At 37.1% G+C, this 16,630-nt stretch overlaps 1 protein-coding gene across 1 annotated transcript in view; it reads left to right on the top strand.

Annotated features, from left to right (window-relative positions):
- Positions 1-12,944, top strand: part of LOC143027049 (thiol S-methyltransferase TMT1A-like) — a 40,691-nt gene extending 27,747 nt beyond the window's left edge. The window contains exons 4-7 of the mRNA XM_076187933.1: positions 2,752-2,912; positions 3,135-3,269; positions 4,413-4,531; positions 12,367-12,944. Of these exons, the coding sequence (XP_076044048.1) occupies positions 2,752-2,912; positions 3,135-3,269; positions 4,413-4,531; positions 12,367-12,627 (676 nt within the window). The 3' untranslated portion in view covers positions 12,628-12,944. The remainder of the gene's footprint in view (positions 1-2,751; positions 2,913-3,134; positions 3,270-4,412; positions 4,532-12,366) is intronic.
- Positions 12,945-16,630: the final 3,686 nt, after the last annotated feature.

Raw genomic sequence — 16,630 nt, 5'->3', positions numbered from 1 at the left:
TTTATCTTACTTCTAATGCTTTGGTGGCCCTTAGTCTTCAGGTAGCTCTGGAGACATTTGGGTGCAGATGAAACCAGATTTTGGAGGGGGGATGGTTCTAGATTGCTTCAGGTCTCGTGGAGGTGGATGTGTTGCAGCTCCTTATCTAGTGCTTCTTCAGGCTCAAGAATTTTTTTTTATTGGGTTTACAATAAAATGGTACTCTTTTCTTCTTTTGCAATACTGTAGCACTGCATAGCATGCAGAGGTGGACAAGAAAAAGGCAGGAATGCAGGAAGCAGCAAATGGCTACTTCAAAAGCAAAGGTCATGGCAGCCTTGTGTGACTTCTGAGAGAAACCTGAAGGTGCTGAAGCATAATGTGGACAATGGGCCTCACATCAGAGCAAAAAGATTTAAGGAAAAGAACCTGAAGCTCTTTCAGGACATTTCAGTGTGGATGATACAGAGATCCTGAAGCTCTTTTAGGACATCTCAGTGTGGATGATACAGAGATGCCTTTGTAATGACTTCAAATTTGAGTAATGTGCATCATGAAAGAAACACATTTTGATAGCACTGCACAAGAAGAAAAGACTACTGTTTTGCCATAAATATTCAGCCTGGAATCCAGAGAAGTGGAAGATAGCTTTGTGGTCTGATGAGGCCACCTTTACACTGACTGGTAACCAAAGGGGGAAAATCAGGTTGCAACCTGGCTTGGATCCTCACTTCCCAAAGTACACTAAGGGGACTGTAAAACACCCAGATAGTGTGGGGGAATTTGGGTACAATGTCATTGGGAATTTAGTGGTGTTAACAGAAAACCTCACAGTGAACAAAGAACATTGTCTTGAGCTTCTTGCTGACCACTTAGAGGACTGTTTCACATCTGCAAAAGTGAAATATCTATGCAGGACAATACATCAGCTCATACTGCCAAACTGATCCTTAAGTAGTTTGAGTGCATGGGCATTGACTCCATCAAGAACTGGCCAGGTAATAATCCAAATCTAAACCCAATGAAAAAACTTTCAAGTGTGATGAAAAGCTGATTATGGAGCTGTGACACATCCACCTCCAGGAGATCTGGAACCATTCCTCCTCCAAAACCTGGTCTGCTTCTTCCATCTTCAGTCTTATATATATGTATATATATATATATATATATATATATATATATATATATATATATATATATATATATATATATATATATATGTATATATATATATATATATATATATATATATATATATATATATATATATATATATATATATATATACTCACCAACCAATAGGATAATTCATCTTATTTTCCTCTTTTACATGTTTCTTTAGAAAATTAAACTCGTATATTTCCTATCTTTTACCCTTTGTACATTTGGTTATCTTATGGAACTCATGAAAATAATTTTCCTCTGTATCTTATTGTTATGTCAGGGAAAGTTTCTTCTTGTTTATGTTGAGGTCACCAAGCAGGGTCATTGCTGGAGTTTAGTATGTTTAAGTTAGGGTGTTGATCCTCTGTGGTCCGTTGTTTGTATGTTAAACCAAATTAGGTTTTGTACATTGAGATCACCTGCAAGTACAGTATATGTTTTGTTTGAGTTTATTGGTTGGAGTTTAGGAATGTAGCCTTGAGAGGTTTATGTGGTGGGTAATATGTAAATATTTGTGGTGTTATACATATTTGTTTTATTAGTGTTTGGAATAAGATTATTTTTGTTATGGTGTCTGTGTTTATTTGGTTTCTTTTGTTTTATTGGAAGAGGCTATGCTGTTGTTTACTAGTGTTATGAGTCCACCTCTGTATTTTGTGTTGTCTTCTCATATTGTTGTATAGGTAGTGAATGTGGGTAGTATAGTTTGCGGTGTTAGTTTTGTGTCTTAGAGGAGTCCTCCGTCTATGTTGTGTTCATGTAAGAAGTAGAGCAGCTCCGTGTATTTGTTTGTGGTTCCTTTTATGTTTATTTGTATTGTTTTTAGAGACTGTTGGTGTATTTTTTGGGAAAATGTGTTGTTGTGTGATGTTTCTTTGTGTACTGGTTTGTGTTGGAAAGTGTAGTGCATGTGAGATGGAATTAAGAGCAGCATATGTTAGATATTACATATAAATTCATAATGAGTTCTTCAGTTAATGCATAGGGACCCAAAACAAATTATGTTCATATATAGAAAACTCTATGTACTGGAATTCAATTTAACAATTGTATATTTCTTACACTCTTGTTTTATATCTGGCATGTTACTTATTTATCAATATTTTAATTGGGTATTGGGAAAGAGGGGATTCTCTGCTGAGGAAGGAAAGGAGAAGAAGGGAGATAAGGGTGACTGGAGAATGGTTGTGTATGGGTGATGCTGTGATTGCATGGAAGGGAGTGGGTGGGGGATGGGGGGTGAGGGAGTATATGTGAATGATATTTTGATGCAGCCTGAAGGGATTTCTTCCTATCTTCTCTTTTTTCTGCATGAGTGGATAGGGAGAGGGGGTTGCTGTTTAAATGAAGTGGCCTTGCTATGGGTGTGCTGTCTCTTGTTGCATTACTTCTGGCCCAGGGCAATGGGCAAGATGCAGGGACGACCTGTCATCCAGGAGGAGCCAAGAAGGGAGGGAGGTAGGGGTGGTGAAAGGTAATTGAGTATGTTGGAATGAAATGGGTGGGAGTAGATTTATACTGCCTTTGACTTTGATTATCTCCCTTGGAAGGGAGAAAAAGCCCTTGGTATATGTATGTATGTATATATTAATATTTTTATGAATTTAGACTGTTTGCAGCATTAATTTCGTATGTGGTGAAGAAAGATTCCCCTGGACTTGAAAAGCTGAAGGACAAGCTTCTGGAACCTATTTCAGAATTGGTATCTCATATTCCTGACCTAAAGGAAAAGAAAGCTGTTAAAATCCTTGAAATTGGAGTTGGTACAGGTGAGTTTACAGATACAAAATTGGGATAAAGAAGGGACAGAGTTATTTTGTAAAATTTGCCCTGTAATTCACCATTCAAGATTTTAGATGTTTAAGTGAATAATTTTCAATAAGTATATTATGTTTTAAATTACAACTATATTGAAATGGTATGCTGAGTAAGTAATAAATGTTTACTTATTACTATGAATTCTTAATATTTTTTTTGCCTGTGCCTTCAAGGAACAAACTTCAAATACTATCCCAACGGATCTCATTTAGTGGTTGTGGATCCAAATCCCTTCTTTGCCAAATATTATGATGAAAACAGGAAGAATTTTCCTAACATTACTTCAGAGGATATCCTTGTGATGAAAGGTAATCTAGTAATTAATACTTATAAAATCACTATAGCCATTAGTAACACCACTTAGATTTCTCCATACTGAAGTATTGGCTGCATAGTTATATGAAGTTGAGACTTTAGCAACTTAGTGACACCCCTACAATCCACAGTCATGCATCATTCTTCTATGTTTGGAAGTAAAAATTACACTCATAGAGAAATGTTTAGCCACTTTATCATTTTCACTATTCTTCATCTTATGTTTTTGTTGTTCTTCTTAAATTGCTTCTTTTCTTATGCTCCCATGGTATGGGTTAAGAATATATCTATGCATGTTTTAAAAGGTGACTAAATGGGTTGCTTCCCCTCTAAATGAATATAACACAAATATAAGAGGCCCTTTTTATTCCATCATGAATCTGTATTTTACTCCTGCAAAAAGTCAATGCATTCTTTGACTTGACCACCCTCTTTTAAAGGGGAAAAGGTCATTGGTATATTAGTATACATGATTTCCATGGTATAGGTATCATTCATTAGATTTTAACTATTTCAGGTATATAGGCTTTATTTTTTGGAAGTCATGTACAAGCTTCACTTATAGTCATACTTGTGCATACTTCTACAAAATATACTTATTCAAGTGTACTTGATGTGGCCATATGACTGCAAATGTAAGCATTACTGACATCTGATGGCACTGTGATTCATTCAGTTGTATCAAAACTACCTGAAGATGAACCCAACAGAGGTAAACCAGAGGGCCTTAGAAACTGCTTTACCTGTCATTTTACCATTTTCAGCAGTTGTAGTAGCCTGAGGTTGTATACATTTGATGTAATGAAATGGGTGAGTAGGGTTGAAGGCTCTTACATAGAACTGTTAGTATTAGTGAGTCTGAACCTTAAATCCAGGAATAGGTCTAATAGGGGATTGGGATTATGGTTACAAACAAAATTACTGGTGTAATCATTAAGCTCTATCTAGGGATTCTTAGATGTATCCTTGACTATAGAGTACAGTTTTTGTCACAAAAATCTTATTCATGACCATTTTTGTATTAGTAAAACACTGCTTCAGGATTATATTAATCATTTGTATTCAGTGTAACATTTATTTTCTTCTACATATATCACCGTGACAAAATTCTATTCAAACTTTATTTGCATGAATAGGTGAGGACATGGACTGCATTGCAGATGAGAGCATTGACGTTGTAGTGGTGACACACGTCCTGTGTAGTGCTTCAGATTTAACAAAGATGCTTCAGCAAATATGCAGAGTTCTTGTTCCAGTAAGTATTTATATAGTTGTGAAAGAACAGAGGTATAGATATAATTTAAAGAAAGGAGAACATATCAGCTTTCAATAGTTTGTTCTTGTTATGAGAATGGGAGTAAGTATTCTTGAAAGACTCATGAATCTTTAGAGCTGGGAGATCAGTATAGAATCCTGGAAAGACAAATTTCTCTGGTTTGGAGATCTTTTATTTATCTATTTATTTATTTAGTCATTTATTTATTTTGAAGAAACCTATTGGGAGTTCATGAATACAAACAAAATTGAGAAGAAATGGAAACTTTCCAGACCTCTTTGACTTGAGTTTGAATAAACATGTGCCAAGGTTTAGTGGAATGAAATTTTAGTTAAAGGTTTTACTCAACAAAGATGCCTGGGGATGTGGCATGGAGAAAATAGATTAAGAATGGAAACAAAAGAACAAAAAATATAAAAATTACATTAAATCTGTAGAAAGGAAGAGATAAACAATGAATAGGATGTGATTGATAGTTGCAAAGGTGAGCTTCAATGGGTCAAAGGTAAATTGGGACACAGGAAAGTAATCTTCAAGCAAATAGTGAATGAAAAGATGCATGAAAAGATATCAACCCATGCTAATATAATTAACAGAAGTTTCTGATCAGTCATCACTAAAGAAAAGATCCAGGTGTAGAAGGTAATGGTGGGTTGAGGGGATGAAATGCAGGTGGGAAAGTAGAATATTGTCTTGAGTTGGGAGAAATAAATGTGGTAGTGAAGGAGGTACACAAACTGAAGGAAACATAGGATGTGAAGAAAGCTCCAAGACTTGGTGTACCTCAAATTGGAAATTGAAGGACTGCAGAGAACAACTGGTGATCAAAATTTACCTAGGTGTAGTATCTGGAGTTGGAGGCTTGGAGCTGTGCTCATGTATTTACCTAGTTGTATTTTATGGGAAGGGGAGCTATGCTCATGGTGTCTCGTCTTCATATCTCATTTTATCTAAACTATTTTTTGCACACACCACTTTCTCATCTAACTTGTTCCAACTGTCTATTACTCTGTGAGGAAAGCTGTTCTTTTTCAGATCTCTTCTATAGCTGTCTTTCTTGATTTTCTTTCCGTGTCCTCTTGTATTTCTATCATCCCATTTTATCAGATTCTCTCTATCAATAATTTCTATGCCTTTCATGATTCTGTGAATAGCTATCAAATCTCCTCTCTCTCTTCTTTGCTCTAGTGTCTGTAGTTCAAATTTTGCTAGTCTCTCTTCATATGATAGTTTTGAGAGTGTTGGTGCCAATTTTGTAATTGCTCTTTGTATTCTTTCAAGTTTTTTATACATTTTTTTGTACTTGGTGACCACATCGTTGCAGCATATTCCAATCTTGGTCTTATCAGAGTGATTAGAATTTTCTTCACCATTTCTTTGTCCAGGTATGTAAATGCCACTTTGATTGTTCTTATTAAATTATAAGTTTCTCCAAAAATCTTATTTATATGTTTCTCAGGTGACATATTATTCCTAACAATGACTCCCAGGTCCTTCTCATTTTCTACTTTTTTTATTCCTTCTTCTCCCAATTTATATGATCCTACTATTCTTTTTTTGCTTCTTCCAAATTCCATTATACTACACTTTTTAGTGTTGAACTCCATCTCCCACTTCCTATTCCATTCCCATACTTTATTTAGATCACTCTGTAGTGACTCACAATCTTCTTCCGTGTTCACTTTTTTTTAATAGTTTTGCATCATCTGCAAAGAAGCTCATATAACTTTCAATTCCTTCATCCATATCATTAATATATATAGTAAACATTATTGGGGCCAGAACTGTGATTCCATCTCTCTGCCTCTACTTATCAAACTTTGCCTTAGATTTATTTATGGTGTTGGTCTGGCTTATATTTTCATTATACTTGTTCTACAAATCTATGCATCCATGTTGAAAGCTAGACTTCCTAACATTGTTTAAACTGTCTTTCTTTTTCAGCTTTTTACTGTGACCTCTTGTTGATCTTTCATCCCATATTGGCTGGTCTTCTTTCTATTTTTTCTATACCTTTTTCTGATCTAAATATTATTATCATGTTGCCTGTCTCCCTTTGCTCTTCCATTGTGGGAAGTCCCAGTGTTGTATTTCCTCGTATATCTTATCATATAGGCTTGGGGATCATCTTAGTTGCTACCCTCTGTACTATCTATTTTTCTTATATCTTTCCTTAAGTGTAGTGACCACCACTGCACATTCCAGTCTGGGATAATATATATGTATATATATATATTTTTTCATCATATCTTCATACATGTAACAAAATACCACTGTTATATTCTTCAGCAAATTATAAATTTCTTCTGTTATTCTCTTGAAATGACTATGTCAACAGATCATCCCTGATTAAAATACCTAAATAATTTTCCTCCTTCGCTTTTGCTCCTCTATCTATTTATATACCAAGGGATTTTTCCACCTTATAAGCTTATAAGGGAGATAGCCAAGTCAAAAAGCACATACCCACTCACACCCATTTCATTCTTGCCCATTCCATTCCCATCCACCACCCTTTCCTCCCTCTCATCTTAGTTCCTTGTGTCTGAAGGATCATCCCTGTATCCCACCCACTGCCCTTGGTCAGAAGCAATGCAGTAAGACACAGTACATTCACAGCAAGGCTGCTTCACTTATTCGGCAACCTCCCCTTTGTCCCCCTCATGCAGAAAATAAAGAAGATAGGGAGAAATCCCTTTAGGCTGTGTCAAAATATTGTTCACATACTGTATAACCACTCCCAACACCCCCCATCCATACATCACAGTATTATCTGTACACAGCCTCTCTCCACTCACCTCTATCTCCTGTCTTCTCCCTTCCTTGCTCAATAGACATACCCCTCCTGCTCAGAACCCTTTTCACTCCACCCATCCATCTCATCCTTGATTATCCATTTAAGTTCACTACATTCACCTCTGCCTTCCACACCTCTTTTACTAATCTTTTTTCACTCATTCTTTCCATGTGTCCAAACCATTCCATAAAAGCTTTTGCTATTACCAGTAAATTATCTCCCTTTCTCATAATATTTCCCCCTATTCTCTCTCTCTCTCTCTCTTTTATTGAGTCATTTATTTATATATATATTTTTTACATATATTTCTTTTTATCCAGCTTCAAGATTTTACACATCAAAGATCCGGCAGTGAAAACCAATAAGAAAATAGACATACTAAAATCAGTCACCAGAATGGGCTTTGGACAACAGAGGAAACAAATTACGGTCTTTAAATAATTCTTGAGAATCACACTTAACTACACTTCTACAACATGGATCTCATCAACAAGAAAAACATAGACTCAGTTGAAAATATACAAATTAAAGCATTGATAATCATAACAGTGTACACCAAAACCACTCCAATAGAACACCTACACACAGAATAAAAAATTCACCCTTAGAACATCACTTGAAAATCATACTTATACAGTTGTATCCAGGAGCCTTCAACCTTACCCATTTCATTACATCATGCAAGCAAAAGTAATTGAATACAATATGAAAATTACATTGGCAGCATGCTACTCAAACATCAACAATAACACTGATCAACAAAGAATTTGTCCCAAGAAAAAGGACACTTGGTTTTCATGAATTTCTACATTCTAAAAAAAAAAAAGAAAAAAAAAAGAAAAAAAAAAAATTGTATCATCCATAGTTTTTGTGTTTTCCAGAACACTCCTGTCATTTGATGTGATATGCAGTTTATTACAGAAATTGGCTGTAGTATTGTAGAAACTAGAATCTTGAGGATGGTCTACTATTCTACAATGATGTCCAGTCTGTTATGGAGGAACTTGGTCATGAATATGACACAAATAAGCATTACATGTTTGTTGACTCTTCCAAAGCTTGAAAGCATTCCTACTCCATAATGGAAATAAGTTTCCTTTTATTCCTCTGGCTCATGGAACTAACATGAAGGAAACATGTAAGAGTATGAAGCTTTTGTTACAAAAAAGAATTAAGTATGAGGAATTTAAATGGAAAATCAGGTGACTGAAAGGTTGTAGCACTTTTACTTGGAATACAGATGGACTACATTCAGAAAGTGTGGCCAAAGTGATCACTGGCTCTAGGAGAGAAGAATGTCATTAGTGCTCTACTTGTTTATCCAAAGAAAATCTGTCTGCCTCCTTTACATTTTAAGCTGGGGTTGATGAAGAATTTTGTCAAAGGGATTCAAATTGGCAAGGGATTCACATATTTGAGAAATAAACTTCGTAGAGTTAATAATACAAATATCAATTAAAGTATTTTTGTAGAACCACAAATTAGGGAACTAATGCAAGATCAAAGGTTCAATGTAGTTCTTACTAATGTTGAAAAAGCTTCATGGCTATCATTCAGGAAAGCTTGCAAAGACTTTTTGGGGGAATACAAATCAGAAAATTAACGTGACATTGGGAGAGACCTACTGAGTTCGTACAAAAACCTGGGGTGCAATATTAGCCTAAAAATTTACTTGGACTCTCACTTGGCACCAACAGACACCAACACAATATTTCTTCTCTGAGTGACATATTGTTCTACCCAGAGGCTGTTGCCAATTTCCTGAAAATAGGTTGGGAGGAAGTAGGAGAGAGACGAAAGTGTGTTTTGTAGTTCTACATAATTATAGAGGTGGGGAAAATTGCAGTATTTTGCAATGGAGAGGTGTTTGAATCCTTGTTTAGTTCTGGTTCCTCCACTTCCCCATCTCCTGGATGGCAGTGGTGCCTCTTGCAGGTACACCAGTGCAGCATTTGTGTACCAATGACTACACAAAGTCATTCAGTAATGAGTTCACATGGTTACAGACAAGTTTGCATCAGTAGGATGCGATATTACTGTGGGCTTTCAGAAAGGTCTGAGCAATTGGTAATAGAGTATTGTATTGAAATAGAGATGGGATGCATTGGGTATGACTTGTTTTCTCTTAAAACTTGTTTAGGTAATTGCATTAACTTAACTCAGACAGTACTGTATCATTTCTTTTGTGAGAGAGGGGTCAATAATAGGTATCAGTGGTGGTTCTCAAAATTTATCAGCATCTACAGGAACACGAGTCTTTGGACCAAGCTAACCAAAGGCCTCAGAAAACTACATTGCATTGTAGATATTATTGTGTTAGAAGCTTGTGATACTGATCAGACATATATTATTTGCAAAGCAATGATAACATTCATCTCAATTCACCATTTTATTCCAGTCTTCTACAAGAGGAACCAGGGGCAAAAGATTGATTGATGTCAGTGTTAAAAAATTGCCTATAACATATGAGTGGTCAAAATTGAAGATCATATGCCAGAAGGCATGTAGCTGTGGCTGAAGCCATCAACTTTGCACTATGCTTTTGGGCTATTGGGGCTAGAAATTGGAGAGTGTGGAACTTCAGACTGCAACTAGGAAGATGTGAGAACAACACTCTTTTGATAATGCTACCTCTACACAAGAAAGAATAAATTAAGATGACTAGTGGCTCTCAATATTTTCAGTTACTAAATGTAAAGAAAATATGTCGCACACTCACTGAACCCCTTAGATATTATAGAAATTGATAAATATCAACAAGTAGAATAATGAAACAATGAGGAAAAAATAATATGATTGTTGTGTTCAGCTGACTGAAGAAAATGGACAAAATTAAGTGAGATCTCCTGGTTTGGAATGGGAAGGTATCAAGAGGGAATGGGAACAGATTGTAAAAGATCACATATCTGAAGGATGTGAAGAAAGTTTTTCTTGCAGATATGTATTTACCTAATTCTATTTACCTAATTGTATTATACAGGAAGGGGAGCTATGCTCGTGGTGTCCTGTCTTCATATCTCGTTTTGTCTAGACTGCTTTTAAATTCGTGTATTGTTTTTGCACACACCACTTTCTCATCTAACTTGTTCCAAACATCTATCGCCCTGTGGGGAAAGCTGTTCTTTTTCAGGTCTCTTCTATAACTGTCCTTTTTGATTTTCTTTCTGTGTCCTCTTGTATCGCTGCCATCCCATTTTATTAGGTCCTCTCTATCAATAGTTTCTATGCCTTTCATGATTCTATAAATAGTTATCAAGTCTCCTCTCTCTCTTCTTTGCTCTAATGTCTGTAGTTCCAGTTTTGCTAGTCTCTCTTCATATGATAGCTCTGAAAGTATTGGTGCCAGTTTCGTAATTGCTCTTTGTATTCTTTCAAGTTTTGTTATACATTTTTTTTTGTATTTGGTGACCATGTTGTCGCTGCATACTCCAATCTTGGACTTATCAAAGTGACTAGTATTTTCTTCACCATTTCTTCATCCAGGTATGTAAATGCCACTTTGACTGTTCTTATTAAATTATAAGTTTCTCCAAAAATCTTGTTTATATGTTTCTCAGGGGACATATTCATAATAATGACTCCCAGGTCCTCATTTTCTACTTTTTTTTATTTCTTCCTCTCCCAATTTATATGATCCCACTATTCTTTTTTTCCTTCTTCCAAATTCCATTATACTACACTTCTTAATATTAAATTCCATCTCCCACTTCCTACTCCATTCCCATACTTTGTTGAGATCATTCTGTAGCATCTCACAATCTTCTTCAGAGTTCACTTTTTTCAACAATTTTGGATCGTCCGCAAAGAAGCTCATATAACTTTCAATTCCTTTATCCATATCATTAATATATATAGCAAACATTATTGGGGCCAGAACAGTTCCTTGTGGAACTCCACTTATCACTTCATCCCAATTAGAATAGTTGTCTCTTATCACCACTTTCATTTTGCTTTCATGCTAGAAGTCTTCCATCCATTTCAGCAGTTTGCCCTGTATTCCTCCTGCAGTTTCTAATTTCTATAGCAATTTCTTATGTGGCACCTCACCAAAAGCTTTTTTCAGGTCTAGCAATGCACAATCAGCCCATCCATCTCTTTCCTGTATTACATCTATTAACCTTGAATAGAAACACATTAGGTGTGTATAATAGTTGAGATGATATCATCCAAGCTGGAGCCATACATGAATTTAAAACTAGGTATGATAATTGGAGAATGAGGGACAGGATCCCAAAAGTATGACTCCTTTCCTGTATTCTAGAATTAGTGAGATACAAGTATGGCAAACTGATAATCAGCAGTCGTTTCTGTCCTGTTGTTAACCAGTGACTTAGAAATCAATCCACACTAATACAATACAGTTCAGAGTTTTTTATCTGAGAGGTTTATAGGATGGTCCAAGGATTGTCACTAGTTACAGTGAGGCTGAAGGTTTTCAATTGGGGAAAAGATTTATGGGAGACCTTAGAGATCATTGTCAGTTTCTATGGGGCTGCATGTTTTTGAAGACACCTTAGGCACTATTAATAACTATACTTATCTTGAGTATGCTAAGCTAATCAAGATTCATAGAAATGAACCAAACTCACTGTATCCTATCTACTTTATTTAGATGAGTTCAGAATCTAGTCATTGATTGCCTTGCTCCAAATATGTTGGGATTATATTAGGTTTTTACTAGTTTGTGTCCATATACATTTGCCAGTAGAGTGATCATTCCTCTGTATGTTTCTGGTTCTCCCTTCCTTGAGCAGTAAATTTCAAACCATGAATATATTTTGCATGTAAAAAAGAAATCAAGATACATATTAGGTAAGGAATAAGAATAGAATGGTTTTGTACATGGTGTATTCAAATGGATAATTATTTAATTTTACATTTAAGAAAAGGACCCAAATAACTATTGTGTTGATTTAATTCATTTATTTTATTTTGTTTATTTATTTTACCCCATGGATACTGTCTAAATTTTGTGTGACTTGATCGGTATCATCTCATGTTTACTTTATATTGGCAGAATGGCAAGTTATTCTTCATGGAACACATTCGAGAGTGGGATGAGAAAGAACATGGCCTGCGTCAAATGCTTCAGGACTTTCTTACTTTCACAAGAATCTGGCCTTTCTTTTTTGAGGGCTGCATTACTAATAATGACCCTGTACCTGTAATGCATGAAGTTGGATTTACAAGTGTATCTTGTAAGAGTTTGTATGCTCCCATGCCCAATTTCATATTTGAAATATGCTCTCCTCATGCTTTTGGGGTTGCTGTTAAGTAATAGATACAGTAAACTCCTGATTCTCTAGATTGTCTAAGTCCTAAGGAATAGGTTATTCTGAATAATAAAACTCTCTGGATAATTAAGAGACATATGTGCTCCTAAGTGATATGCCTCAGAGCAATCCTTGTTTATGTCATTTGTCATATCTCCTGCCAGTCACATTTGTCTAATATTAATCTTTTTATTATCAAATATTGTATTATTTTGTGATTTGCTCTGGATGTTCATCAAATATTAAAGTGAGAATGCTAACAACTGAGTAATTATTATTTTAGATTATGGTTAGTACTGAAGATTTTAGAATAAACAATAAATTTGTTTTATTAACCCTTGAAAGACTAGCGTGACCATATGGTCACACAAAAAAAGATTTTGTATATATGCCATTAACACTAAAACAAGTACAGGATAGCAAAAAACAAGTATGCCACAAACTAGTGTATGATTCATTCTACAAGAACTTACGCAGCAAACGTTTATACATGCATACATATACCAAGGCTTTTTCCCCCTTACAAGGGAGGTAGCCAAAAAGGGAAAGGCATAAAATCATTTCCACCCATTCCATCCCTGAATACACTCAACACCCCTCCACCCTCCCTCTCATCTGAGCACCTCCTGGACGACGGGTCATCCCTGCACCTTGTCCACTGCCCTGGGTCAGAAGCAGTGTTGCAAGACACAGCACATCCACAGCAAGTCCGCTTTATTAAATCGGCGACCCCCACTCTCCGTCCCCTCATTGCATAAAAGGAGAGGACGGGGAGAAATCCCTTCAGGCTGCGTCAAATTTTGCTCACACATACTACCTTACCCCCACCCCCCTGCCCATTCCACCTTATGCAATCACAACATCATCCATATACAACCATTCTCCATTCACCCCTATCTTCTGTCCTCTCCCATCCTTCCTCAACAGACATTCCCCTCTTCCCCAAAGCTCCCTTCACCCTATCCATCCACCTCATCCTAGGACGTCCTCTCATGTTTACTCCCTCCACATCTGCCTTCCATACCTCTTTTACTAGTCTTTCTTCACTCATTCTTTCCATGTGTCCAAACCATCCTAATATTCTTTCATCAACCCTATCTCCCAGCTCCTTTTCCACCCCTGTTCTCCTCCTCATTTCTCACTCTATCTAGCCTAGTAACCCCCATCATACTTCTCAGACACCTCATCTCAAACACATTCAAACTCCTTCTCTCTTCCTCTCTTATGTTCCATGTTTCTGCCCCATACAGTGCTGTTGGCACAATCACTCCTTCATACCTAAATAGGGTATGGAACTGGAGTCAGAAATGGGAAGTGGACTTTAATACTAAGAAGTGTAGCATAATGGAGTTTGGAAAAAGCAAAAACAGAATATCAGGAAAATATACAATTGGAACCAAAGAAGTAAAGAAAGTAGGATCCGAAAAAGATTTGGGAGTAATTATCACGAACGACTTGTCCTATGATATACAGATTAACAAAATTGTCGGGGAGACTTACAACTTGCTAAGATCAATAAAAGTGGCGTTTACATACTTGGACGAAGACATGATAAAAAAAATATTGGTTACATTGATAAGGCCTAGATTAGAGTATGCAGCAACATTGTGGTCCCCCAGTACCAAAAAGAATATAAAGAAAATAGAAAGAATCCAAAGAGCAGCTACAAAAATGGCACCTGCACTTGCAAACCTATCATACGAGGAGAGATTGGCTAAACTGGAGTTACCGACACTGGAGCAAAGAAGAGAGAGAGGTGACCTATTGACCATCTACAGAATCATGAGAGGCACAGAGGTACTCGATAGAGAGAACTTACTTAACTGGGACAAAAGAAACACAAGATGACATGGAAAGAAAATAAAAAAACATAGCTATAGAAGAGAACTGAAGAAAAACAGTTTTCCTCATAGAGTTTTGGACACTTGGAACAAACTGGACAATGAAATAGTATGCGCAAAAACCATTCATGAGTTTAAAAACAAACTAGACACTGCAAGATACAAAGGCGGGACATCACGAGCATAGCTCCCCTTCCCGCAAAATACAACTAGGTAAATACTATTTCCTCTTAGCATCCATTTCCAAATGTCTATTTCTCATTACACTCTTTAATCCACCAAGGCATTTACTCGCTTCTCTCAATCTACATTCTACCTCCACCTTCACTCCACCTTTTCCTGCCACATTTGCACCCAAGTATCTAAAACCATCCACTTCCTCCAGTCGCTCTCCCTTAATGCTCACTTCCAGTCTACTGCCATTTTCACCCCTTGTACATCTCATCACCTTACTTTTACCCACATTTATCTTTAGGTTTCTTCTATCACATACTCTCCCAAACTCTGCCACCAACTTCCTCAATCCCTCCTCCGATCCTGCCACAAATGCAGTGTCGTCTGCAAACAACAGCTGGCTCACCTCCCACTTTTCTCCATTTTCTTTAACCATCTCCAATCTCTTGCCCACTACCCTTGCATTTACCTCTCGCACTACTCCATCCATGTATAAGTTGAACAACCAGGGTGACATAACGCATCCTTGACGAAGTCCCACCTTTACCGTGAACCACTCACTCTCTCCATTTATAATTGTGACACAAGCTCTACTACTCTCATAAAAACTCTTGACAGCTCCCACAAACTTTCCTCCTATCCCATATATCTGCATAACCTCCCACAGTGCCTTTCTGTCTACCCTATCATAAGCCTTTTCCAGATCCATAAAAGCCCAAAAAACATCCTTCCCCTTTCCTATAGCTTTCTCACATATCTGTCTTACCACAAAGATCTGATCCACACAACCTCTACCTGTCCTAAATCCACACTGTTCCTCACCGATTACTCCTTCTGTTCCTCTCCTAATCCTCTCAATCAAGATTCTCCCATAAGCCTTCCCAACTACACTTAACAAGCTAATCCCTCTGAAACTACTACACTCACACTTGTCCCCTTTTCCCTTGTAAAGAGGAACTATACAGGCACTCCTCCAGTCCTCCGGCACTCTACCCTCTCTCCAGCAAACATTAAATAACCTCACCAACCAGTCCACCATCACTGTACCTCCTTTTTTCAGACATTCTGCATGGCATCCATCCAGACCAGGTGCCTTACCTGCTTTCATCATCTTAACAACTGCCTTCACCTCATCCTTCCTTATTTCTCCTCCATTCTCCTCACTCATCACTCTCATTTTCTTCGCATTTCCCACTGCAGCTATCTTTCCTTCCCTATCCTCCTTCACATTTAACAACTCCCTAAAATATTCTGCCCATCTTACCCTTACTGCCTTCTCTTCCATTATCATCTCTCCATGTGCACCTTTTACCTTTTCTTCTCTACTTGATTTGCCTCCTCTTCCTCTCTTAATTTCTTTCCAAAACATCTTTTTATTACTTTCAAAATTTTGTCATACTCTTACCCCATTTCACATCTGCTCTCTTCTTTGCATCCTTTACCTTTTGCTTTACTTCTCTTTTCTTTTCTTTGTATCTCTCATATGACTCCCTCGTCCTATTTTGTAACCAATCTGTGAAAGCTTGCTTCTTCTCTTCTACAACCTTCTTTGTTTCCTCATCCCACCATTCACTACCCTTTCTTCTATTTCCCCCTGTCCTTCTTGTTCCACACACCATCCTTGCACACTTTATGACTCCCTCCTTGAACCATCCCCATTCCTCCTCCACACCCAGCTCTACTCTATCCTTTACTCCCTCCCACTCCTCCTTCAGCTTCTTTCCGTACTCCTTCTCCTTTTCATTCAAAGAGTTCACTCTAAGAACCTCCCTACCTTATGTCTCTTTCCTCCTTCTCCATCTATCCTCCACTCTCAACTTACCTTCCACCAAAAAATGATCTGATATTCCCCCACCCTCTCCCCTTAGCACATGTACATCCTTAACTCTTCCTATCATAATCCTATTTACCACTACATAATCCATTAGCGCTCTATCTACCACCCTTCCCTCCACCACCCTCTCCCATGTGTACTTATGCTTGACTTTCTTCC

This window comes from Oratosquilla oratoria, chromosome 7 (assembly GCF_046742065.1).
Source record: "Oratosquilla oratoria isolate Oo_2021 chromosome 7, ASM4674206v1, whole genome shotgun sequence".
Lineage (NCBI taxonomy): Eukaryota > Metazoa > Arthropoda > Malacostraca > Stomatopoda > Squillidae > Oratosquilla > Oratosquilla oratoria.
Note: the sequence above shows the minus strand (reverse complement) of the source record. Positions and strands in the feature narration are given on the sequence as shown.